Genomic DNA, 25,751 nt, shown 5'->3' on the forward strand with positions numbered 1-25,751 from the left:
ATCCTGAGGGACCGCCTATGCTCTTTAAAAGGAGTTCTGCCGGCTCTTCAGGTGAGCCAGGCCTCGGAGTTCTGAGCGGAAATTCGGGAAACTGGGTGGGCTTTGGAAAGATCACGCGTGTTTACCTGTGCAAGTGGGATGGGGTGAGGAGAATTTATGAGAAAGGGCTGCTCCGGTCTCCCGAGTTTGGGAGTGTTAACGCCGCAGAGTGAACCGCCTCCTGGTGCCCTCAGCTTGTTTTCTGGACCTCATTGTTATTTCTCAACATACTTAACTGGTAGCAGAACATTTATTGTATATTACGCGTGTTTGCATATTGTTGGGCTTTTGATCCCTTGTCTCTTCTGCTGTAGAGGGAGTTTTCCGCTTTGTATGAGTCCAGGCTTGGTATCCACTGTCAACAATTTAGTGATGGCATGTAATGGTGGGATTTTCAGCCCTGCCAGCCTTACACGGAAAGATATCATTTATCGCCTTGGCCGGTGGCGAGGTCGGTCGAGTGTCATCCGTGGAGCCAAAAGGTTGCAGATTCAACCCCTGGGCAGGGAGGGCACTGCTAGGTTGTGGATTCAGTCCTCGATCAAGGCAGCCGATGGATGTCCGTCTGTCTGTCTGTCTGTCTGTCTGTCTCTCTCTCCCCTACTCCCTCCTCTTCCCCCCTTCTTGTTTCCTCTCTCTCTGAAAAACCGGTAAACATACCCTCAGGCAAGGATTTAAAAAAAAAGAAAGATGTCCTTTACATTTCTGGTATTTTGGAGTGATACTTACATTTCACAAAGCTTTTCATGTCAGCATTTTCCAGTCCAGCTAGTGACATTCAGCTAGTTTTCTTGCTTTAATTTGAATTTTAGTTTGTACTATTTTGGTAGGAGAATGAATTAAACCTGTAAATGGGATAGTTTCTTCCTGTTATCTAGACTCAAACCCTCCCTTTTTTCCTGTGAGAATTCAGTAAATAATTTTGAAATGTTGTTCATTACAGTTTGCATCTGTTCACTAAGTGAATCGGGCAGATGTTTTGTCCTTGGGAGTAGTCTATTTTATAATTTTAAATATAATTTTGTAGTTATCAGTCCCTTAAAAGTTGTAACTTGTCTTTTGCTGTGGATGTTTTTTAAGCACTTAGCTAGTGAATAGATGACTTGTATTAATTCAGGTACTTGGTAAGCTTCACCTGATTTTAGTGTGCAAAGTAACCATTTATTAGAAAATAGTATAAAAAAGACAAAGGAATGCAAGGTAGTATATTTTGACAGTTTGAAATTGAGTTCAATTTCAAGACATTCAGACTTAAAAAATTGTTTCCCTCTTTAAAACAAAATTATATTACAAAGCAGGATAAATTAATTAAATATTCCTTAAACTCCCTCACAAATCAAAAACCTCCACTAATGATACAGTAGTTCATTTGTTTAACAATCTGTTTTTTAATTTAGTTTTTTTCTCCCCAAATCTTAACCCATTTGCTCAAAGGTAATGTATATTTATATATAGAAGACTGTAGCAGGGATGTCCAAACTTTTGGCGTCTCTGGGCCACACTGGAAGAAAAGTTGTCTTGGGCCACACATTAAATACATTGAGACACATAATCACCCAAAATCTCATAATGTTTTAAGTAAATTTACGATTTTTGTGTTGGGCCGCATTCACAGCCACCCTGGGCCATATGTGGCCCAGAGCCGCGGGTTGGACATCCCTGCTAGAGGGTAAGAGTGTCAGGCCTGGCTTCAGGTTTTCTTGGTTCTCATTCCAGTTCTGGCACTTACTGGCTGTTTGAACTGGGCAAATTATTTACCCTCTCCTCATCTATCTTCATCCATATAGCTCCCTTGTGGTGATGTGGTAATGACTAAAAAGATATTTATATGGTTTATAGAACAGTGCTTGGCCTATAATAGGACTTATGGAACATGAGAAACATTTATTATAAAAATTGTGAAAAATAGAAAACTGAAATAAAACACCATAGAACCACCAGCTAAAGACAACAAGTGTTCTGTTGCTGTTCTGTAACAGAAGCATTCTTTCTTGGTTTCAAACATTTTGAGTAAACAATATCCTGTGGATGTACTATAATATGCTTAACCATTCATTTTTTAAAAAATATTTTTATTTATTTTAGAGAGAGGAGAAGGAAAGGAGAAAGAGAGGGGGTGAAACATCAATGTGAGAGAGAAACATGGATTGGTTGCCTCTTGCAAGCCCCCAACCAGGGGCCTGGCATGCAACCCAGGCATGTGCCCGACTGGAATCAAACTGGTGACAGGTTCACAGGCTGGCGCTCACTCCACTAATCCACACCAGCTAGGGCCTAACCATTCATTTTTAAATGGAATATTTAGGTTTTAAAAGTGGCAAAACTAGTATATATTTGTATATTACTTTGTAAAAGATTCTCACATATATTTGAAATTTTTTTGTTTGGGAATTTAACGTTTTTTGTTTGGTTTTGTTTTTTGTTTTCCCTCACCCAAGAACATGCTCATTGAATTCAGAGGTGGGGAGGGACAGAGAGAGGGAAAGAAACATCATTGTACCCTGATGGGGAACTGAATCCATGACCTTTTAATTTATGGGACGACACTCCAACCAACTGAGCCATATTGGCCAGGGCAGGAATTTTACTATCATTTTGAAAGTGAAAATTAAAAATTAGAAAGGATAGTTTGTTATCTCCCTTTAACCATGTAGTGTTGAAGTACATAAGAATTTTAGAGTTCTGAGAATCTTGATTTATTGCTCAAAGAAGTTAATTGGACTCATATTTTCTCTAAAAAATCAGTTTAGCATTTTAGAATAAGCATATAAGAAAGAGGTTAGTTCAGGGTTGCCAGTTATTTTAAAAATTCTTCTAACAAATAATACATAAACAAAGATTTAAATTTAATAGTGAAATACTATGTTGAAAAAACCATCGGTTAGAAAAACTTTTAGTATTAAGCTTAGCTTGTAAAAGGAAATGCAGTTTTAAAGACCATGTGTATTATCTGTTTGAAACTTCTGATTCATGGAAGGATGCCCAATCTGAAAGGATGTAATGAAAATTTATAATAAAATATGAAGGACCAGAAAAGGATCAGGTAGATTCAGTTAACCAACCATTTGTGTGTTTGTTTAATAAAGTATGTTGAATGCCTGTACGTTTTCAAATTTAATACAACTCTGTGATGTAGGAACTTCCTATTTTACAGGTGAGGAAACTGAGCCTCAGAGAACTAAAGCACACCCTGTAGCACATATCTAATAAGTTATAGATTCAGTCCTTGCTCTTCTGGCTTCTAGAAAACTATTCTTTCCCTGATCCTTTGCATTCGTAATTCTGGAATTCTCAAATATGTATGTATGTATGTATGTATGTGATGGAAATGTTTTGTATTTTTAAAAAAAATTTTATTATTAATTTTATTGAGGTGATATTGGTTAATAAAATTATATAAATTTCAAGTATACAATTCTATAATACAATATCTATATTTTAAATATTGATTTAAATAGAAAAAATATCTTTATTTTACAGGTGAAATATAAGTAAAACGAAAACACAAACATGGAAAGTGAGGACACAAAGAAAATACAGGGTGAGAAATTCATGGATCATATGTCTGGAATTAGTTTCATATATTTGTGGACAGTACTGCAGGTTATCTGACAATGAAAATGAAAGAATAATTCAGCAATTTACATAAATATTTATCATGCATCTACTCTGTGTCTGTCACACTCACTTTAGGAAACTGACATTCTAATGGAAAAAGGCATGCTAATCATTAGAATAGCATATGGTAGCTGATTTAATAGAGGTAGATAGAAAAGTTGGGAACCTGAGAGAACTACCATCAAAGTACGCCTGGAAGATTTCAGAGTTATTTTCAGAACGAAGGAAATTCAATCCATGGGCATAGAGGCGATTAACCAGAGAGGAAATACTAAAAAAGAAAAGAATGGCGAAGAGTGTTCCCCTTAATGCACACCATCACATAAGGGTTTGGCTGAGGAAGAGGGCCCTCAAAAAACTGAGAAAAACATTTCAGAGAGGTGAATTGAGAGTCAGGAATGTAATGTGATATTTTGGAAATCGGCCTTAGTGTTACCGACCCTTCAGGTCCAGAATCCAAATCAGGATCTTTCTGCCTAGTACTGTTTGTGCCAATAGAACAAGACTGAGTTCGGTAAAGCAGAGCAGAAACTTCGTTCATAAAAGAATGGAGAGGGTGAGCTCATGTTGTAATGACACCTTCTCCCCAACAGGGAAGGCACTTTCTGTATTTATATGCTGTGGTGTGGAGTGATTAAATTATTTTTTTAGGCATGGTTGTTACTTTTCTGTTGCACTTGGCCCTTTGGGACATGGTCTTTCTTTGCACATGCCATCTTGGTTTTTATGCTCAGTACCTTGGTCTTTGTGCTCTGCCCTCTTCATTTTGTGGTCAGGAATCCTTTTTAGTTCATATAAGCAACCATAGCTTGTGATATAGTTTAGGTATTGAGAAACGTTTGGGTCTTGAGATGATAGCCAGGTGACATTAGAAGAATGTTTTGTGAGCAAGATTGGTTCATAGCATCAGTGTCAACTGTCCACAGTGTCTGTACAATCAGTATTATTTCTTCCTTAAATATGTGGAAGAATTTACAAATTAAGCCATCTGAATTGACCTGGAGTTAGTCTTTCTCTCTCTCTTTCTTTCTTTCTTTCTTTCTTTCTTTCTTTCTTTCTTTCTTTCTTTAAGATTTTATTTATTTATTTCTAGATGCAGAAAGGTAGGGAGAAAGAGAGGGAGAGAAACATCAATGTATGGCTGCCTCTCAAGCGCCCCCCACTGGGGACTTGGCCCGCAACCCAGACATGTGTCCTGACTGGGAATCAAACTGGCGACCCTTTGGTTCACAGGCCAGCACTCAGTCCACTGAGCCACACCAGCCAGGGCTGGAGTTTTCTTTATAGGAAGATTTTTAACTCTGGATTTAATTTCCTTCAAGGAGATAGCATTAGGTTATCTCTTTCTTGGGTGAGTTTTAGTAATTTGTGTCTTTCAAAGAATTTGTCTATTTCAGTTAAGTCATTGAACTTATAGGTATGAAGTTGCACCTAATATTTTGATTTTCTATTCCTACATTTCATGAAAGGGGAAGATCAAATAATTTTAAGAAGTTCAAGTTCTTTTAAGAAACATATTTCTTTGATATGTCTTTATCATTTGTTAACTATAAAAGTAAAGCATATTTATTTTAAAAATGAACATGAAGATATGTATTTAGAAAGTAAAATTTATTTATTTATTTATTTATTTAATACTGTATCAGTACATACCAGGTTTAACATGCGCAAAGCCAAGAAAACCAACGATGCCAGATACTGAATTTATATCGCACTGTCCTTTGAACACCCAGCAGAAATAAACTCTGCAGTGCAAAGAAAGTGAAATTTAAATGGTTACTCTTTGAAAAGAAATGTTTGGTTTCAAATTGTGAAATTTTTGTTCTTTAGAAATGAAGACTGACCTGAACTTATTATTGGAGTGTCTGAAGTATCAAATGGACAACCCTTTTTCACAAAAGGAAGCTTTGGTCACTATTCATTCAATTTGTCAACAAAACAGTAAGACATGATAATGAATTTTTATCTATAATTCTAGTTCTTTACTATTGTGACATGAAATATGAATAGTTCTTCCTCTTCCAGTCAGTTGTTCTACATGTTATATTACTATGTTCATGTGATTTATTTTATTCTTAAAAGAATAATCATAATAAATGACATTTCTATTTTTTTTGTCTGCATATTCTACAGGTAATGCAGGTTTATATTTTCGGGAAATTGGTGGTTTGGTGTTTGTAAAAGATCTTGCGAAGTCAAGTGAACATAGCATGGTAAAAGAAGCAGCCTTATATACATTAGGAACTATTGGAGAAAAAAATGGTAAAATATAACAACTTTATTTCATTATCCTTCAAGCAATTGTGTTATACTTTAACAAACTCCTAATTTAATTTTAAAATTAAATTTGTTTTTTATGTGTTTGGATAGTTTATGTATTTTAATTATTTAAATTAATGTATGCTGAAGATTATATTTAACTTACTAACTAGTGAAGGAATCAGTAAAATGTTACAAGTGTTTTAAAGACAATGGCAAAACTCAATGCAGGCATTTAGGAATGCTGAAATAGATTTATAAAGAGGCACATAACTAGTCAATATCTGCACGGCAATAATTAATTGAATTCTGCTGTCCGAAATGTTTTGGATTTCTGTTGACAAGAGTAACTTGCATTACTATCAGTTTTTTTTCTCTTAAAGAGTTGTGAAATAACACAAAGACATTAAAAGGCACAGATAATCTAGAAGGGTGTGCTAGATAGGACATTCAGTAGTCATTTTCGTCCATTTCAAAAATCTTTCACAATGTTCCTTGGCATTAGTTGAAAACGGATTTTTCACTTTATTTTTTACTGCCATGCATAAGTTTTTTATTTTGATGAAAATAAAATTCACCCTTCTTTCTCTTTCTTGCTTCTGTATTTTAAGCTATTGGAAAGTTTTCCACAGTCCCAGGTTATAGGGGAATCTACCCACATTTTCTGTTGGTATTTGTATGATATATTTTTACATTTACATTTTTGATCCTTTTTTAATTTTCAAGAAGTATGATGAATAACTCCAGGTTTTCTTTTTTTAAATATTTTATTTATTTATTTTTAGAGAGAGGGGAAGAGAGGGAGAAAGAGATGGAGAGAAGCATCAGTGTGTGATTGCCTCTCACCTACCCTTTACTGGAGACCTGGCCTGCAACCCAGGCATGTGTCCTGACTGGGAATTGAACTGGCGACCCTTTGATTTGCAGGCTGGAACTGAGTTCACTGAGCCATATCAGCCAGGGCCAGTTTATCTTTTTTTTTTTTTTTTTTTTAATGGCAATCCAGTTATCCTAACATTCTGTATTAAAAAGTAGGGTTTTTTTCACATTGATTTTAGATAGTACCATCATCACAATGAATTTTCATATACTGTGGGTCTACAATTGGTTTTTATATTTTGTTCATTGTCTATGTATTCAAGTATTTGAATCAAAAGATGAAGATAGCCTACAACCACCACCTTGTATATGAATAAATACATTCTGACTATATAAATTCATGTTGGCAAAAACATTTTTTCTGTAGCATACCTGAAATGAGGTTGAATCTAAACCATCGATTTGTTAATCAGCTTTATATTCTTAAATTTTTATGCATTAAATATTTCTTTATTACTTGTCAAGAATCAAGCTGTGTGCTAGGCATTGGGGATAAATAAGACATTATCTCTGCCTTTGAGAGAGAGTCTAATAGCTGGTTTTAGACACTGGATAAAATGTTGATTATATCTCTGTGTTCAAATTATTTTTTTAAATTTTGTTTTTTATATGATTATTACAAAAAAACTTCCTACTGTCATGTAGGTATCATTTTTGCTTTTTGGAAAGATATTTTTAGTTATAAAATAACTTAAGAAATAGCACAAGTATCCTTTGTCCCTCTGTTTTCTAAAGCAGGCTTCTGAATTTTCTTAAATTTTTCTCTTGCAATGTTTTGTTATTTACTCATCTTCTTTTTCATCACATTTTAATTTTTTGTTTAATTAGGTTTTTATTGGAAATTCTAGGAGACTGCGATGCCTTTTTTAGAGCATAGATCAAATATTTCTAATTAAGATATTGTTTCTTTGTTCTGTTAATTGAATATCAGTCTGTCAGAAATTTTGTTATATGACCAATAAATGTCAATGAAAGGATATCTGATTTATGCTATGCATAGAAATTAAAATTATATTTTTATATTTCAGTTTACTGTCAGCAGACTTTGTGCACTTCAGAATTGTTTGAAGACTTAATTTGGTTCTTATCCAATAATGATTCAAACACAAATTTGAAAAGAATGTCTGTCTATGTTATTTTGGTTCTAGTTTCAAATAATAGTAAGTACATTCTTTTATGTTGTAAAAACATTTTTTAAAAATAATAAGTCAGAACAATCATTATTAACCCTTTTATTCTAGTTTTTATATCAATTTCTTTTGTTCTTATTGTCTTCTGAGAACTACGAGCTTTAAGAATTAATAGCATGCATTTAATTGATCAATATTTAGTAATTTTAATGGATTGATATTTATTAATTTTAACAAATAGTAAAGTGATTTGTATTGTTAGCTAACAATGAAAAGAAACAGCTTTAAAAGCAAAAGAGAGGCACTTAAGGAATTAGGTTGGTTGATTTTTCACTACATTGGCCATTTAGATACAGTGTTTATCAGTCAGCAATGACCATAAATTTTCTGTAGCTCTTGGCTAAAGTTTTCCTTTATTCAGTTTTAATTTTTTTATTGTTTTTTTAAGACTTTATTTATTTACTTTTAGAGAGAGGGGAAGGAAGGGAGAAAGAGAGAGAGAAAAATATCAATGTAAGAGAGAAACATAGGTCGCTTACGTCTTGCATGCCCCCAACCAGGGACCTGGCATGCAACCCAGGCATGTGCCCTCACTGGGAATGAACCAGCAACCATTCAGTTGCAGGCTGGTTCTTAGTCCACTGAGCCACACCAGCCAGGACTTCAGTTTTTGTTTTGTAATAATTTTAGATTTACAGAAAAGTTGCAAAAATATTATAGCGTGCGCCTATATACTTACTGCTCAGGTTAAGGTTATTTTTTTTAACATTGCTTTATTTAAATCTTCAAGTTGTTAGAAATTTTATAAGCTTTTTAAATGCTTTTAGATTTTTTTCTATTTTGAGTTATTTTTCTTTTTATTTTTTAAAATGTTTTATTTATTTATTTTTAGAGGGTAAGGAAGGGAGAAAGAGAGGGAGAAAAATATCCATGTGCGATGTGTCAAACTTGCGACCTTTCAGTTTTCAGTACAATGCCCGTCCCACTGAGCCACACTCCTCAGGGCTCTATTTTGAAATATTTAAAAATTTTGGAACATATTTTGTTATTGTAACATGGAACCATTCAAAATAGGTGTTCTGTAATTTTTCAAAGAAATTTTAGTGTCATTCTCTAAGCTTAAGTAATTATTTCTTATAATCTTGGTTAGATTTTATCTATTGTAATTCTGTTATACTTTATAATAGTTTAAAGTAATTAAAAGTTACTTATTAAAAAGTACCTAAATGTTTTCCATTTCTGCAGAATTATTTATAAACAAAAGTTATTTCATGCAATATGTGTCTATTCTTTTAAGGGACTGGACAAACACTTGTGAGAGAAACAGGTTGTATTAAAGTTCTGTCTCAGTTGTTCAAGTAAGCAAATATAAATTTTTCATTACTAATTATTTATTATTTAAGACCTTAACACATTTGTATTAATTTACTTCCTTTACTTTCTAACCTAATAGGACAGTTCTTTCAAATTATGAGTTGAATTTGTCAGATAAAAATATTTTCCAGAGTTATCAGTTGTGGTCATCAGTGTGCAGTACCCTGTGTGTCTGTGTCAACAATCCTCAAAATGGTAATTATTTCAAATATTTAAATATAAAAATAAAGATAAAAAATAAAAATTGATATTTTCCAAATATTTTAAAACATGATTAACTTTGCTTTCTTTCAGATGAAAATCAAATGCTTTGCTGTTCACTTTTTCCACATGCTAATGACTGGCTAATAAATTGCATGATACCTGAGATAATTCGCCCTATTTGTTCATTTATTGGACTCACTCTTGCAAATAACAGTACGTATTCATTATTCCCTAAGTTTTACTTGAAGAAACTATTTCAAAACATAATAGAAACCTATTGAATTAATAGAATAATTTTATTCCAATTAGTTGGGTCATTTTGGATGTATTTAGACTATCACAAATAGGAAAATCATAAAAGTAGATTTGTTAGGAAGACATTGGGAAGCATAGTTTTGAATCTCCCTAAATACCTTCACAAAACAAAACTAGACAGCAAAGCTAAAAATCTTCAGAATGTTTTCCCTGATCACATAGAATTAAATTAGAAATAAATAAAACATATAGAAAAGTCTCAAATATCTGGAAATTAAACAACTTAGCACTAAAAATATCAAGACAAAATAACAAAAACTCTTGAGTGAAAGAATAAATAATAAAGGAAATTAGGAATATTTTTAACTGAATGACACAACTGAAAAACAACATTATAAAACCGTGGGATGCTGCAAAATCAGTGTTTAGAGGGAAATTTATAGCTGTAAGGCTTGCATAAGAAGAAAGTCTCAGATTAATTATTTTAGTTTCCACCTGCGTCACTAGGAAACAAACCAAGCTAAACTCAAAGTAAGCACAAAGAAGGAAATGATAAAAAGATCAGAAATCAATGAAATAGGAAAAAAACTACAGAATAGAGAAAATTCAATGAAACCAAAAGCTAGTTCTTTGAAAGAAGATAAATAAAATGGATCATTTAACCAGACTAACTATGAAGTAAAGGAAGAAGGCCCAAATTACCAGTATCAGGAATGAAATGTGACATCACTATATATTTTAACAGATATTAAAAGGAAAATAAAGGAATAGTATAAAAAACTTTATGCCACTAAATTTGACAACTTGCATGAATTGGACAAATTGAAACACAAACTGCCAAAGCTCACTCAAGAAGAAATTGATAACCTGAATATTCCTATATCTTTTAAAGAAATCAAATTTTTAGTTTAAAACCTTAAACAGGAAATTCCAGGCCCTGATGGCTTCACTGGTGAATTCTTTCAAACATTTAAGGGAAAATGTTCTACATAAATCATTCCAGAAAATAGAATTGGAGGAAACACTTTCCAACACATTTTTTTAGGCCAGCATTATTCCCACATAAAACTTGAAAAAGGCCTTTTAAGAAAACTATAGGTCAATATACTTTATGAACATAAATGCAGACATTCTTAACAGAATATAAACAAATCAAATCTAGCAATACGTATAGAAAGGTAACTATATCATGACCAGGTGGCATTTATCCTAGGAATGCAATAGTGGTTTAACATCAGAAAATTTCACAGACTGGAAAAAAAAAACCCTACAATAATCTCAAAAGATGCAGGAAAAGCTTTTTCACATAATTCAACATACATTTGTGACAAAAGCTTTTGGTAAACTAATAACCATAGGGAACTTCCTCAATGTAATAAAGGGTCTCTACAAAATACTGCAGCTAACATACTTAATCATGAAAGACTTAAAGCTTTTCCCCTAAGACAGGAAAAAAGAAGAATGGGTCCCCTCACTGCTTTAATATTTTGCTGGTTGTCCAAGCCAGTACCAGAAGGCAACAAAATGAAATAAGACTCATAGAGATCAAAAAGAAAGAAGAAAATTTAGTATTTATTCATAGATGACATGATTGTCCAAAGAATCTACAAAAAAGCTACTAGAACCAACAGGTCATTTTTCCAAGTTTGCAGGATACAAGATCATATACAGAAATCAATTGTACAATATTTCTATCTATTAGCAACTAACAATTAAGACCTTAAGCTCATTTACAGTATTATCTAAATAAATACTTAAGAGGTAGATTTAATGAAATATGTGCAATGTCTATATGCTGAAAACCATAAAACATTGCTGAGATAAATTAAAGACCCAATTTGTTAGAATGTCACTTCTCAAATTCATCTCTATAATCATTAGTTCATCTTTAGCTTCATGGCATTCCCCATTAAAATCCCAGAAGGCTTTTTTTGTATTGTAGATATTGACAAGCTGATTCTAAACTTTACATGGAAATGCAAAATAGCTAGGATAGTCAAAACTACTTTGAAAAAGGACAGAATTGTAGGATTTACATTACATGATTTTAATAATATAAAGTAATCAAAGTATGACATTGTTAAAAGTGTAGACATACTAGCTCAGTGGAACAAACTGGAGAGCCCAGAAACAGACCCATTCACATATGGTCATTGATTTTCTACAAAGGTGCCACAATAATTCTATGTGGGGGAAAAATAGTCTTCAACAATTGGTGCTAGAAAAAGTGGATATCTATATGCAAAATATGAATCTCAATGCTTACCTTCCACAGTATACAAAAATTAACTTGAAATGATCCATATACCTAAAGTGTAAGAATTGAAACTGTTGAACTTCTAGACAAAAACATAGGAGCAACTTGGGAGTAGAAAATGATTTGTTAGCATGCAAAAAAGCATGAGCGACTAAGGAAAGATGAGAAATTGGATTTCACTGAAATTTGAATCTTTTGCTCTTTAAAACATATCCCCTTTAGATGAAAAAGCAAGCCATAGATTAGGAGAATATATTTGTAAAATGTGCACCCGGTAAAGAAACTTGTACCCTGAATATATAAAGAACTCTTAGAATAAGTAAGTCAAAAAACAACCCAATGATTAAAAAATAGGGAAGATTTGGAGAGATGCTTCACCAAAAAAGATACGAATATTAAATGAACATTTGAAAATATGCTCAAAATCAGTCATCAGAGAAATCTATACTAAAACCTCATGGAGACACTACTACACACCAACTAATGTGGCTAAAAGTAAATAGGCTAATGATATTAAATATTGAGGGTGTGGAGCAACTAGAACTTTGTCACACATTACTGGTATATATATAGCTATTCAGATGTTTCAAGCAGTCATGTTTCACATGCAAAGGAACATATCTCTATAATTCCAAAAATTGCAATCTATGTCCATGATGCTTTGATATTTCCTCTTTCTCTACAAGCCAATTTGGATGAGGAATAGTTATAGGACCTCCTTACTCTCAGCAAACTGGTATGAAATATAAACTAGGAGACATTTGAAGTATTCAGTGTACAAATATAAATTAGGATATTCTGCTGATAAGTCTGAATTTTCATTACTTAATGCTATAAACTAAAAATCTCTGTGGTAACACAGTACTGTTCTCATCTAAGCATTTAAAAATACTTTTTCAAGTCTTTTAATATGCTAATTTTAATAATAATTGTTATATTTTCAATTATTCCAAAATTTATGTGTAGTTTGGTTTAGGGTCTTTTTTCTAGAAGGTATCTATTTTTAGTTTTTCAATTACAGTTTCCATGCAATATTATTTTGTAGTAGTTGTAGATGTACAGCATAGGGTTAGACATACACTTTATTTACAGTGTTCCCCCAATATTTTCAGTACCCACCTAACACCATACATAGGTATTACAATATTATTGACTATATTTCCTATGCTGTACTTCACATCCCGATGACTGTTTTTAACTACAAACCTGTACTTCTCAATCCCTTCATCTTTTTCGCTCTGTCCTCTAACCACACTCCCTTCTGACAGCCATCAGTCTGTTCTCTATTTCTACAAGTCTGTTTCTGTTTTGTTTGGTGCTTTTTTCGAGTTTTTAAAAATGAAAATACTTTGTAGTAAAGAATCCTGTTTTGGAGTCTCTGCAATTTGAATATGTTTACTTATTCTTAAATAACATTTCCTAACAGTTACTTTCTCAAATGTAGAAAATTCTGAACATGATTTTTTTTTTTTTAGATTAAGATCTTTGTGTTTTACGGAACAATACAAAAAGTAATTTTTGTGTTTAAAACATCTTGGTTCAATTTGTGGTATTGGGGTAGTCCAGGAAGAAGGTTTATGGCACAATTGTAATCATTAGCCCATGTATCTTTTTGTTACAAGCACATTGCTGGAATAGGAGCTTTAGAGACAATCGAATGCATGGACTTAACGGATTCATTTTGATCAGAATCATTTTCAGCAGGGGAACAAAAGAATTCAGACTTTTAAAATATACGCCATTGATTCTTTGCTTGAAGTAGTTGTCATGACTTTCAATATGTTATAATTTTATGCTCTAAGAGGTAAAAGACATAGGCTTAAATGAGATGGATGAAACATGTATACTTTTGGAACTGTTAAATTACTTTGCTGTTTGTAGATTAAAGCAATCTGAGGAATGAGTTATGTTGGAATTCAGAAAACAGGCAACTTGTTAATTGGAATACCAATCTAGGTCAATGAATCTATTCTTTATAGCTCTGTTGAAGGATTTGAGTTAATAATGTCATTCTTGCAAAATATACCAGTTCTCACTAAAGGAAGCAAAAGAGATACCTAACACACAAGAAAAAAAAAATACTGTATTATACATAAGGAAGTAATCTGAACAATGAATGCATAGAAGTGGGACAACAAATTGATGTTTCTTTCTCTCTTCCTTCCTCTCTCTAAAGTCAATAAATAAAAAAAATGAAATATTCAAAAAATAAAGTTCTTTTGTTGCTGATGTGTACTGTGTAGTTAGGCCTATGATGACTGTGTCTATACTGAGCAGTACAGACATTTTTCCTTGTCATTATTCCCTAAGCAATACAGTATAATAACTATTTTTATAGCACCTACATTGTATTTGGTACTATAAGTAACCTAGAGATGATTTAAAGTATATGGGAGAATGTGCATAAGTTATATGCAAATACTAATCCATTTTATATAGAAGACTTCAGTATCTGAGAATTCTGGTATCCGTGGGTGAAGGTGGGGGGCATCCTATAACCAATTACCTATGGATATCGAGCGATGACTATTTGAAAAAGTCAAGTTAATGTTATATTTAGTGCAGATTGATTGACTGAAACCATGCAGTTGTTTTGTTTAGGGTATTAACAGTTCTACTTTATTTCTTAAGCATTTGTTCAGAAATACTTTATATCTGTGGGTGGACTGGATGTATTGTCTCAAGTTCTTGTGCAACTGGAATCTGATTCACACAAGACTCTTCCCAGTGCTAAACTTGCAGTGGTGGTGACTAAGACAGTGGATGCATGTATTGCTGATAATTGTGAGTAAAAATGCGTAGTAATTTTTCTACAGTTGCATTTTGTTTGAGTTCAACATGGTGAGTGTTGAGATGGTAGCTTGAACACTAGCAAGTATTGTCTAGTCTAATTCCTTATTTTACCATGGAGGTTGTAACTTCCCTACGGGTTCAAATCTAGGTCTTCTGACTTCAAGTGTAATGAAGGATTCTTTCATTTCTAAACCTTGTTTCATTTGAAAAATGGCAATAAATTAAAGAGTTTAGATGAGAAATCAAGGGACGTTTTGGAGACAGGATGAATGGCAAATGCTATCTACAGATTTTTTTTAATTATATAAAAAGATAAGGTATGCCTCTTTCTGGTGAGTATGAGGTCTGACTTTCCCAGCTGTAAGTAGTGACAGAACCAGAGTTGAACCCATTGCTGCTTCTCACTTGTACAAACACCAAGGAATGATAATCTATAAAGTTAGTAATAAACAACTCAATAACTCAAAAATAAGTAGATTTTTAAAAATCAGCTATTGAAGGCCTGCTATGAGTTGGGCTCTATGTGAGCTCTAGAGATGCAAACATGATTAAGGTATAGTCCTTTGAGAAATTGACAGCCTTATTATAGATATAATTATTGTTAGGTTCTTGGTGAACTCTGTTAAAAATACTATGAGAAGTATAGTTTAAAATGGCAGACTTCTTGAAATTTGTCACTACTCAGCTTCAGATGTACTTCACTGCATTAACATTAGTAGAATCATTGCCATTAGTGTATTTCGTTGACAGGCAGGAATTGGTTATGTAGGAAGGTCTTGACTGCCCAATCTAGATAAGAAGAGGTGTATAAGGTGGGAATAAGCATATTCAGCTTTTAGGGATGTTTCATATTGCCAACATTATGCAGGATAATTAAGAAAATAACTTTTAAAAATTTGCTTTAGTAAAATATATTTAATGTGAGAAGAGGGATTAATGAGGGCTATATATAAGCCACCCTTGTAATACAATGCATTTATGTGTATTTACCCATATATGCACACATATATTAGATATTATATAGATATATAAGATCATTCTCCTAGGATAAGGTCTGAAAAATAGTATATGTAAGATATGTATATGTATAGTTACAAGTTTTAACTTTATACTTACTCTTTTTTTTTCTTTTTTTTTTATACTAATAGCTACTTTTGGGGAAGTACTATCCAAGTATCACATTGTTTCAAAACTTCTGGCATTACTGCTTCATGAAAGTCTGGATTCCGGAGAAAAATTCAGCATCATTCTTACTCTTGGTCATTGCACAGAGGCTTGTGGTAATACTGGATTTACTTAGTATGCTTATTAAAACAGTGAAGTGGAAATATAATTTTGCTTTTTTCCCCTTCTAGTCATGTAAAAGACTTAAAAATATTGCTTTTCTCCCAGTCATTCAGGCCCCAAATTTTATTCTTCATCCTTCCTAATCCATGGTGGTTAGTCCCTGAGACCTGTGGTTCTGTTTCTGTTTCCCCCTACATATATCCCTTTCTACCCAATTTCAGTGTTACCCTCCAAAGGCCCTCAGCCCCTTCACGTCACTCACCAATGTTATTGCAATAGATTGCTCCGTGTTCCTTTCCATCTCCATTTTTCCATCCACTCTTAACAATGCTGCACACATCTGATCGCGTTCTCTTTTGCTGAAAAAGTTTAAAAGTCCCATCTTTTCTTTTTCTATCATTCTCACCTCTCTTTTTTATCCTTGCTTCCATTGTCCTCCCTCTCCATACTCTCCTGCCACTCTCCCTCTGTCCACTCTCTTCCTTTCCAACTCTCTTCTCTTTCCTCTGTCCCTCTCTCTTCTTCCAGTCTCCTCTCTCTGCCTTCCACTTTTCCACTCTCCTCTGTTTGCTCTCTTGCTCCTACTCTCTTCCTTTCCTCATTTTCAACTTACTCCATTAGTTTATTTCTTTATTCTTTTTGTTAACTTCTGTATAATTTAGGATTTATTTTTTATTGAGGTTTTATTGAGAACTATACCTTTTTAAAAACCAAGCAAGAGCATTTGTTTATGCTCATGAGGCATGATCCTACTCTTTGGCTGCATTTCAGAGAGCATTACTTATGAGACATAGGTATTGTATATGTCAATTATTGCCTAAATTTAATATAATTTGAAACTATTTGTTTTTCTTTAATCGGAACTATGTTCATAATTATCACAAAGAAGAATTATGACCTCATGTAGTTTATGATAAAATAACTATGTTCTACTTTAATTTTTGATATCTTTACAGAAGAAAATCAATATGAGCTTTTTAAAAACAATGGACTTCCACTCATGATACAAGCCTTAACTGAATCTCAGAATGATGAACTAAACAAAGCTGCCACTTTTGTCCTTTTCAACTGCAAAAAAATTAGTAAGTTTACTGTTACTTTAAAAAAAAATACCAGCCAACCCTGGCTGGTCTCCTTCAATGGATTGAGTGCCAGCCTGCGAACCAAAGCGTTGCTTGTTTTATTCCCAGTCAGGGCACATACCTGGGTTGCAGGCCAGATCCCCAGTTGAGGGTGCACGAGAGGCAACCACACATTGATGTTTCTCTCCTTCTCTTTCTCTTTCCCTTCCCCTTCCTCCCTCTCTAGAAATAAACGAATAAAATCTTAAAAAAAAAAAACCAACCAAAGTTTATGAAGGGGAATTTATATCTGCTTTGATGAGCCATGCCCTTTTAGCTCTCAGGCTCCTCTTCACATCTGAAGAGTGGAGTATGTAATTTGGACATGACAGAGTGTTTCAGCATATAGAAAACCGATATAGAAGAGGGCAACAGTATAGATAATTCACATATTTTATGCAGTGTGGACAAATTTAGTTGTAAGACTTAAATTTGAGGACTACAGGTAACATGATTAAATCATAATGCAAAGTATTTACTTAATTATTTAAAAATGCTTGTGCGCCAGTTATTTAACAGGCACTGTGCTAGGCATTAGGAATACAATGATAAGAAACAATCTGTGCACTCATAGAACATAGTTTAATTAGAGAAATAGATAGTAATTGAGTAGCGTAAAAAATGAGTGTATTATTTATAAATTAACCTAAGAGTTTAGAAGGGACGGAGCACAGATCTTGGAGTTCTGTAACAGAGGACTATGACCTAGACATAGAACAGGAAAGTCTTCAGGGAGAAGTAATTCTTGGGCTGAGATCTGAATGTATAGAGTTAATTAGGTGAAAAAAAGGGAATTTGTCATGGGCAAGTATCTCAGGGGTAAGCAACAATGAGGCACAAAGGCCCTGTGATAGGAAGGAGCCTGGTGCATTGAAGGAATTGATAGCCAATTTGACTGGAGCACCAAGGGCAATGGCCATGAATAGGATTTTGGTATTTGTGGAAGAAAAATTGCTGCCGCAACAAATGAAAAAAAAATTTTAAGAGATTATAGGAAGGAACTACTTTATGAAAACTGTTTTTAAAAAACTGCTTCCAAACTAGTATCTATACAACTGGGAGTGTTTATGTGTCTGGCATAACATATTTTCATGCTGTTCTCTTTCCTATATCTCTGAAGAATAAAATCTATTTTATGACTCTTTAGGTCCTGGGCCTCTGCCAAGCATTTGCTTTCCACTTATTTTCAGTACCACTTGGGCAGTTGAGGTAGTCTAGAAGGGTAAAATTTAGAGAAAGAGATGTGGGGTATGAAATTGTTCTTATTTAAAGTGTTAAAGCATTTCTAGTAATGGATAAACTTACTATTTTTCTCCATATTACAAAGCTGAGAAATTATCTCTAAGAGAAAAACCTTTTGATGAAAATGAAGCAGAACAATTAAAAGACATAAATATGAAAGAGAAGAATATTGAAGACTACTGGAAGAAAGCAAAGGAAATTCTTCACAGAATAGAACAGCTTGAAAGGGAAGAAAATGAGGTTGGTTTCTTTGATTCAAAGAATATAGAACTTTTTTGAAGTATTTTTCAAAAATATAGGGTGGAGGGTAAAAGATTTTTGTTGCCAAGTTTTTTTTTAAATTTTAATGTTTTTAAACTTAAAGTTCAGTAATAATACTTGAATCATCTTTGAATATAGAAAAAATTTTTAAAAAGTGGAACTGATAACTAAAAAAATAAGACACATGGTAGGTAGACAGAGTCAAGAGATCTAACATTTTTTAAACAATTTTAGATTTTTTCAAAATTATATTTTATTGATTATGCTATTACAGTTGGCCCAATCCTTCCCACCTGATCCCTCCACACAGGACCCACCATGCCCTCAGTCAGTCCCACACCTTGTTCATGTCCGTGGCTCATGCGTATGTTCTTTGGCTACTTCCTTTCCTTTACTGTACTTTACATCCCCATGGCTATTCTGTAACTACCAATTAGTTTTTCTTAATCCCCTCACCTCTTTGCCCATTTCCCCATACCACCCTCTCATCTGGCAACCATCAAAACGCTCTCTGTATCCATGATTCTGTCTCTGTTTTTGTTTGCTTAGTTTGTTTTTTAGATTCAATTGTTGATAGATATGTATTTATTTTCATTTTATTGTTCATAGTTTTGATCTTTTTCTTAAATAAGTCCATTTAACATTTCATATAATAATGGCTTGGTGATGATGAACTCCTTTAGTTTTTCTTGTCTGGGAAGCTCTTTGTCTGCCCTTTGATTCTAAATGATAGCTTTGCTGGGTAGAGCAATCTTGGCTGTAGGTCCCCACTTTTTACGACTTTGAATATTTCTTGCCAATCCCTTCTGGCCTGCAAAATTTCTTTTGAGAAATTAGCTGACAGTCTTATGGGAACTCCCCTGTAGGTAACTAACTGTTTTTCTCTTGCTACTTTTAGAATTCCCTCTTTATCTTTAACCTTTGGCATTTTAATTATGATGTGCCTTGGAGTGGGCCCCTTTGCATTCATCTTGTTTGAGATTCTCTGTGCTTCCTGAACTTTCATGTCTATTTCCTTCACCAAATTAGGGAAGTTTTTCTTTCACTGTTTTTTTCAGGTAGTTTTCTAATTTTTTGTTCTTTCTCTTCTCCTTCCAGCACCCCTATGATGCGAATGTTGGACCTCTTGAAGTTGTCACAGAGGCTGCTTTTACTATCCTCAGTTTTTTGGATTATTTTTTCTTCCTGTTCTGCATAATTGTTTTGTGTTCCTTATACTCCAAATCATTGATTTGATTCTCAGCTTCATCTACCCTACTGTTGTTTCCCTGTAAATTGGTCTTTACTTCAATTAGCAAATCCTTCATTTCTGACTGGATCTTTTTTATGCTTCTGAGGTCCATGTTAAGTTCCTTGAGTGTCCTTATAACCAGTGTTTTGAACTCTGAATCTGATAGATTGCTTATCTCCATTTTGCTTAGCTCTCTTTCTGGAGTTTTGATCTGTTCATTCATTTGGGCCATGTTTGTCTCCTTGTTTTCTGAAATATTTTTATTAAGATATTTATATGCAATGATAATCACACATTTTAAGTATACAGTTTAAGTTATAACAATTTTATACAATGGTGTAACTATTAGGACAATCAGGATATAGATCATTTCACTCACCCTAATATTTTTTTTGTGTCCATTTGCAGACATTCCTAGTTCCCATACTCAGGCCCAGGTAATCATAGACCTTCTTTCTGTCACTAGTTTTTCTTTTCTATAATTTTACATAAGTGGAATCATATATAATCTTCTGTGTTTGACTTATTTCACTTACTATATTTTTTTTATTCTCACCAATGTTTTATTAATAGTTTGATCCTTTTTACTGGTAAGTAATATTTAATAGCACAAACATACTACAACTTGTTTATCCATTCACCAGTTGATGGACCCTCCAATTGCGCTCAAATGTTGGTAACTATGAATAAAATGCTGTGAACATTGGTGTATGCTTCTTCGTGTGAAGTGTACATTTTCATTTGTCTTTGGTAAATACATAGGAGTAGAATCAATGCACAATTATACTTAAAAGGAATTTTGATCCTCTTTTAACATTTCTTATAGTGCAGTTCTGCCTCCACTTACCAGAAGAACACCAAAAGGAGAAAAAGTCCTTTCTTTCTCTTTTATCCTGTATTGTTCCTCTAGCACATTCTAATGGGAGATTCTAACATTAAGCTAGCCATAGAATAGTGGTCTATACAGTCTAGTTTTAGTTTTACAATGGAGGGCAAAGAAGGATGGGTTTGGAGTTGAGAAGCAATAAACTAATAACTGGAACATCATTTATGCCAGGTACACAACTGTTACTCTGAGATACTCCATCATCATTTTTATAAATTCTCTTTTTACCCTTCTTAGTTTGATTTCCTGTTTCCTTTGTCCCATGTCGTCCTCTCTTTTTCAGGTCAGTCTTTCATTTTGATAGAGTACGCTCTTCTGTAGCTTTTTGAGAAAAGGGTGCATAGGATGTAAAGGTTTTGAGAATTTAAAATACTGAAAATATTTTTACTTTGCACTCAGAAATCTGAAAATACTTTATTTTGCCTTCAGAATTACTTGATAGTTTGGCTGGACAAAGTATTCTAGATTGGAAATCACCTTACTTCAGTACATTGAACAATCTTGCAGCTTCCAGTGTTTTTCTTGAGGTCATCCAAAGACATTCTAATCTTTTGGTTTTACCTGTTTTCTCTCTTTGGAAGCTTATGTAATCTTCATCCCCAATGTTTTGAAATTTCGCAGTGAGTTATCTTGGTGTCCATCTCTTTTCATCCATTGTGTTGAACACCTAGTGAGCCCTTTCAATCTGGTAACTGGTGTTCAGTTCTGGGAAAGTTTCTTGTTTTATGCTGTGATGATTACTTCCCTGTTTTCTCTTTATTCTTTTTCTGAAACTCTTGTTGCTTGTTGGACTTCTTGAACTGGCCCTCTTAATCATTTCTCTCTTACTTTCCCCTCTCTTTGTCTTTTTTATTCTACATTTTGAGAAATGTTCACAAATTTACTTTTTAAACTAATCTGTTAAGTTTTTCACTTCTGCTATCATATTTTCAGTTACCAAAGCCTACTTTATACTCCCTTTAAATTATGTTATTCTTATTTCATGGCCTTCAGACTTCATTGACTTTCTTCTGTTAAATGTTTTTCTTAATTCATTTCACTTCTGTTTCATTTTTTTTAGTTTTGTTCTTCCTACTCCATGTTTCTCCTCTGAGGTTTTAATTTTTTCTTGGTCCCTAGCTTTATTCAGATTTCTGGTGATCTTAGGTTGCTACTCATATTTAAGGGTCAGATGCTAAAAGTCTCCTTGGAAGTTTGTTGACTGTGGATTCTCATAAGATTAAGTAGGTCATTATTTGGAGAACCTCCAGTGTCTAATCTCCTGCCTGGAGATTGTCATTCAGTGTTCAGGAATCAAAATGGAGAAAGATAGCTTGGGGGGCAGGGGTGGTCTTAGTATTCAGTATGTAAATATTTGCTTAGTTCATTTCTTGAATAGTGTCCTGCCTTCAGCTTTACTTGGAGTATTCCATTGTGTAGACTTTGTTCTGTCCCCTCCAGAGATTAAATTTTCAGCCTAGGAAAGGGAGAGTACCTTCTGGTGTTAGTCAAATGCCTGCTAAGTGTGTGTCTGTGAGGGTAGGGACCTAGTAATCTAGTTACTTCTTAAAGAGACTTTAGTCCTTTCTTCCTGTCTTTAACATCACCTCCCATAGGTTCTTGGTACCTCCAATTCCTAAGCCTTTTGAGAGCTTGGTAGCATATTTTAAGCAGTTTCTTGACTTTTCCCATTGTTAGCTTTGGATTCAGGTTTATCAAGTCTGCTAAGTAGGTTGTTATTCACCAAACTGCTTTCCAATTTCCAAAATTTTGTTGCCTTTAGTCCTTCTTTCATGTCTCCTGTCCTTGTGGGTTTTTGCCTTTTTTTGAAAAACTGTTCTAATTGGCTTTTTGGAAGCACCAAAAATAAGTATAGGTGTTAAATTCATCATCTTTACCTGGAAGGTCTCGTTCCTTTTTTTTTTTTAACCATTTTCAGAGCATTCCATTGAGGATATGCTGGCTTCAACTTTTAGCTATTACAAACAGCGCTGCAGTTAATAACATTAATAGTTTGTACATGTAGAAGTGTTTCTTCATAGAGGTTGTACCAATTTATATTCCCATCTGTAATGTATGAGAGTGTTTCTCCATATGCTTTTGATCTTTGCCAATGTCATAGTTGAAAGCTGTCTCAGTGTAGCTTTAATGTTTACCTTGCTATATAAGTGGGATGGAGCACTTTTTCATGTTTAAGAGCCATTTATATGTCCTTTCTTTTGAACTAATTGTTCATCTTTTTTGCCTATTTCTCTACACTAATGTCGATCTTTTTCATATTTCATTGTAGTAGATTTTTGTAAACATTAGTAAAAAAATTACACTGTAGCCCAAGATATAGCTTATGTATATTCTTTCTCGATGCCTTGATTATTATTTGGTTTGCTTCTGGCCCTTTTTTCCTCTGAGTTTCCCTCCCACCCCACATCTTATATTATTTTTGGTCTCTAGCAGAGCTGAAAGAAAATTTTTATGTGATAAATTATATTAGTTTTTTTACGATTTATTGCTTTTGTATAATAGTTAGATCTTCCTCTTGAGAATATTAAAATGTCATGTTTTCTTTTTGAACACATATAATTTCATTTTAATATATCAGTATTTAGTTTATTTAGATTTTATTTTTGTGTAAATTGTGAGACATGGATTCAATTTATTTTTTTCCCCAGATGACTACCCAGTTGTTTCCAAATAATTTATTGAATTAACTTTCTTTTCTTTCTTATGTAAATTACCCCATTTATCATGTATATTCTATTAACAGTCACAAACTTTTCCTTTAAATTATTTAAAGGGAGTATAAATTAGATTATCCAGCAAATGGATTGTCTTGAAATTATTTACTTGTCATTTTTACATTATAGGAAAAAATACAAAGAGAAAAATATAAAGATAATGTTTCATTTATGAACATAAGTACTCAAAATACATTGAAACACCTCCATACAGATGGTATTGGTGGAGATCCCAAAGCAGAAGGTAAAGATAAAAGCCAGTCTAGAATGCTTCAGAGTTATAAATCCCATGGATTCATGTCTACAGCATGTGCAAGTGGTGACCAAATGAAGACCCTGGTAAAAAGTGCAAATCCAGTTAATGCTTGTTACAGGGAGAGTGGACAAAATAAGACTTTATGTAAAGCCAATTCAAGCTGCAATCAAGACTTACATAAGGAGAATTTTGAAAAAAAAGATTTTGTTTCTCCATCAAGGTATAGTTTAATAATTGTTTCTAAAGTTTTTTTCATATATTCAGCAAATTTTTTTGTGCAGTACTGTGTGCCCCACTATTAAGCACTGGGATATAGAAATGGTAAAACATGGTCTTGGGAGGAGCCTAAAGTAGGAAATCTTGAGAAACGAGTCTGGATGGGAAAGTATGGGCCACTTCATCTAGGGCCTTGCATGTTATATGCAGGATTTTGGTTTTAACTCACAGGGTGTAGAGAGCCACTAACAATTTTAAATTGAGTGACAGGATCAGATTTGAATTTTAGAAAGGATACTCAGAAAACTGAAAGTGAAACCCTATTTATACCTTAACTTACAATGAATGCATGTACTGATAATCTATCAGCAATATGGCCAAAACCAGTGGTAAGTTTAGTTTGATAAAAGGGAGTAGTAGGGTGAAAAACTGCTTTAGGCTTGCCTTTTCATTTGCTCCCTGCACCTTACCTCCAGGATTTGTGCTTTCTCCCTCACAAGTACTGTATTTTGCCGTGTATAATGTGTTCCTGTGTATAGTGCACACCCATGTTTTTGGCCTAAACTTACAGGAAAAAAAATCTTTAGTTTCAATTTTTTATTCTAGTTTTTAGTTATTTGTATAAATATATACAAATATATTTAGTTATATATAGAAACAAAACTGATTATCATATTCCAGGGTATTATTTTGCATATGGATGTTATTGCTTTCTAGAGTTATACTTTTTAATGCACAAGCATAAATAAAGGAATTAAAAACATTTATATAGATAGAGAATTAGAACTACCCATGTATAATGTGCATCCTTATTTTTCCCTCAAAAATTTGGGCAAAAAGTACACATTATACACAGCAAAAATGCAGTAGCTTGTGGGGCTGGACCTGGGATTGTAGCTTTTTTTCTTAAACCCCTTCTTATATTCTGCTCTTCTGATGGTTGTTGTGCTAGGAAGGAAACTTAAGAGGATGCTGCTATGTTTTGGGAAGATTGCAGGGTAAACTAAGTATTAGAGAGATGGATTGTATCATTACCACCCCTTTTTTCCTTTTTAAAACCATTCTGATGTTAATTTTAATTGATTTCTCGGGGTTGTGGAAGTGGGAAGTAGTGAGATATGTTCTTGGGCCAGTCTTCTGCGGTCCTCTGGCCCACTCAATTCCTTTTTTTTGGCCCTCATTTCTTCCTTTTCAAACCTTTCTTCCATGTTTCTGTTGGCATCAATATTATTGCCCTCTGTAGTCTTATTCAACTTCACTTTTAGAAGGAAGATTATTTGGCAGAATTTGGTAGATTTTGGTAGATCCTGGCTCCAGCTCCTTCTGCCTGACAAATGCTCAGAATCATGCCATTGCTTACAAAAACATTTGTACGTACACCAAATAGTATGTTTACTTTTAGTAATCTGGTCTATTTTCTTTTAGCAACAACCATGTTTTTAAACATCCAAATCCTATTGTCAAAAATAGAAAGCAGCAGTTACCAGTAACAGGTACGATTAAAAATGTTTCTTTGATTTTTCAAGAAAACATATATTTAGGTGACTAACATAGCTAAAAATGTACATTATAAATCTGCCCTTTAAAATATAAGCCACACCTCCTACTCTCTTTCTGGTATAAATGTTCAGTCACCTTTTATTGATAATCCAGAATGTTTTTGTTTATCCATTGGGATGACTGGATGTGTAATTCTGGGCTAAAATTTATGAAAATCTTGACAATAAAT

The 25,751-nt window shown here is 33.5% G+C and overlaps 1 protein-coding gene and 1 pseudogene across 1 annotated transcript in view; one reads left to right on the forward strand and one right to left on the reverse strand.

The window, feature by feature from the left end:
• Window positions 1-3,549: 3,549 nt before the first annotated feature.
• The window catches only part of TERB1 (telomere repeat binding bouquet formation protein 1), a 31,732-nt gene continuing 9,530 nt past the window's right edge, over window positions 3,550-25,751 (forward strand). Inside the window, exons 1-13 of the mRNA XM_054579080.1 lie at window positions 3,550-3,580; window positions 5,488-5,598; window positions 5,791-5,919; window positions 7,824-7,955; window positions 9,223-9,283; window positions 9,379-9,494; window positions 9,594-9,716; window positions 14,647-14,799; window positions 15,957-16,088; window positions 17,052-17,177; window positions 18,544-18,698; window positions 23,680-24,026; window positions 25,448-25,515. Of these exons, the coding sequence (XP_054435055.1) occupies window positions 3,550-3,580; window positions 5,488-5,598; window positions 5,791-5,919; window positions 7,824-7,955; window positions 9,223-9,283; window positions 9,379-9,494; window positions 9,594-9,716; window positions 14,647-14,799; window positions 15,957-16,088; window positions 17,052-17,177; window positions 18,544-18,698; window positions 23,680-24,026; window positions 25,448-25,515 (1,684 nt within the window). The remainder of the gene's footprint in view (window positions 3,581-5,487; window positions 5,599-5,790; window positions 5,920-7,823; window positions 7,956-9,222; window positions 9,284-9,378; window positions 9,495-9,593; window positions 9,717-14,646; window positions 14,800-15,956; window positions 16,089-17,051; window positions 17,178-18,543; window positions 18,699-23,679; window positions 24,027-25,447; window positions 25,516-25,751) is intronic.
• On the reverse strand, window positions 5,293-5,412 carry LOC129075322 (uncharacterized; annotated as a pseudogene).

Source organism: Pteronotus mesoamericanus, unplaced genomic scaffold, assembly GCF_021234165.1.
Source record: "Pteronotus mesoamericanus isolate MK-2021 breed Mesoamerican mustached bat unplaced genomic scaffold, CSHL_Meso_final contig_52, whole genome shotgun sequence".
NCBI classification, from domain to species: Eukaryota; Metazoa; Chordata; class Mammalia; order Chiroptera; family Mormoopidae; genus Pteronotus; species Pteronotus mesoamericanus.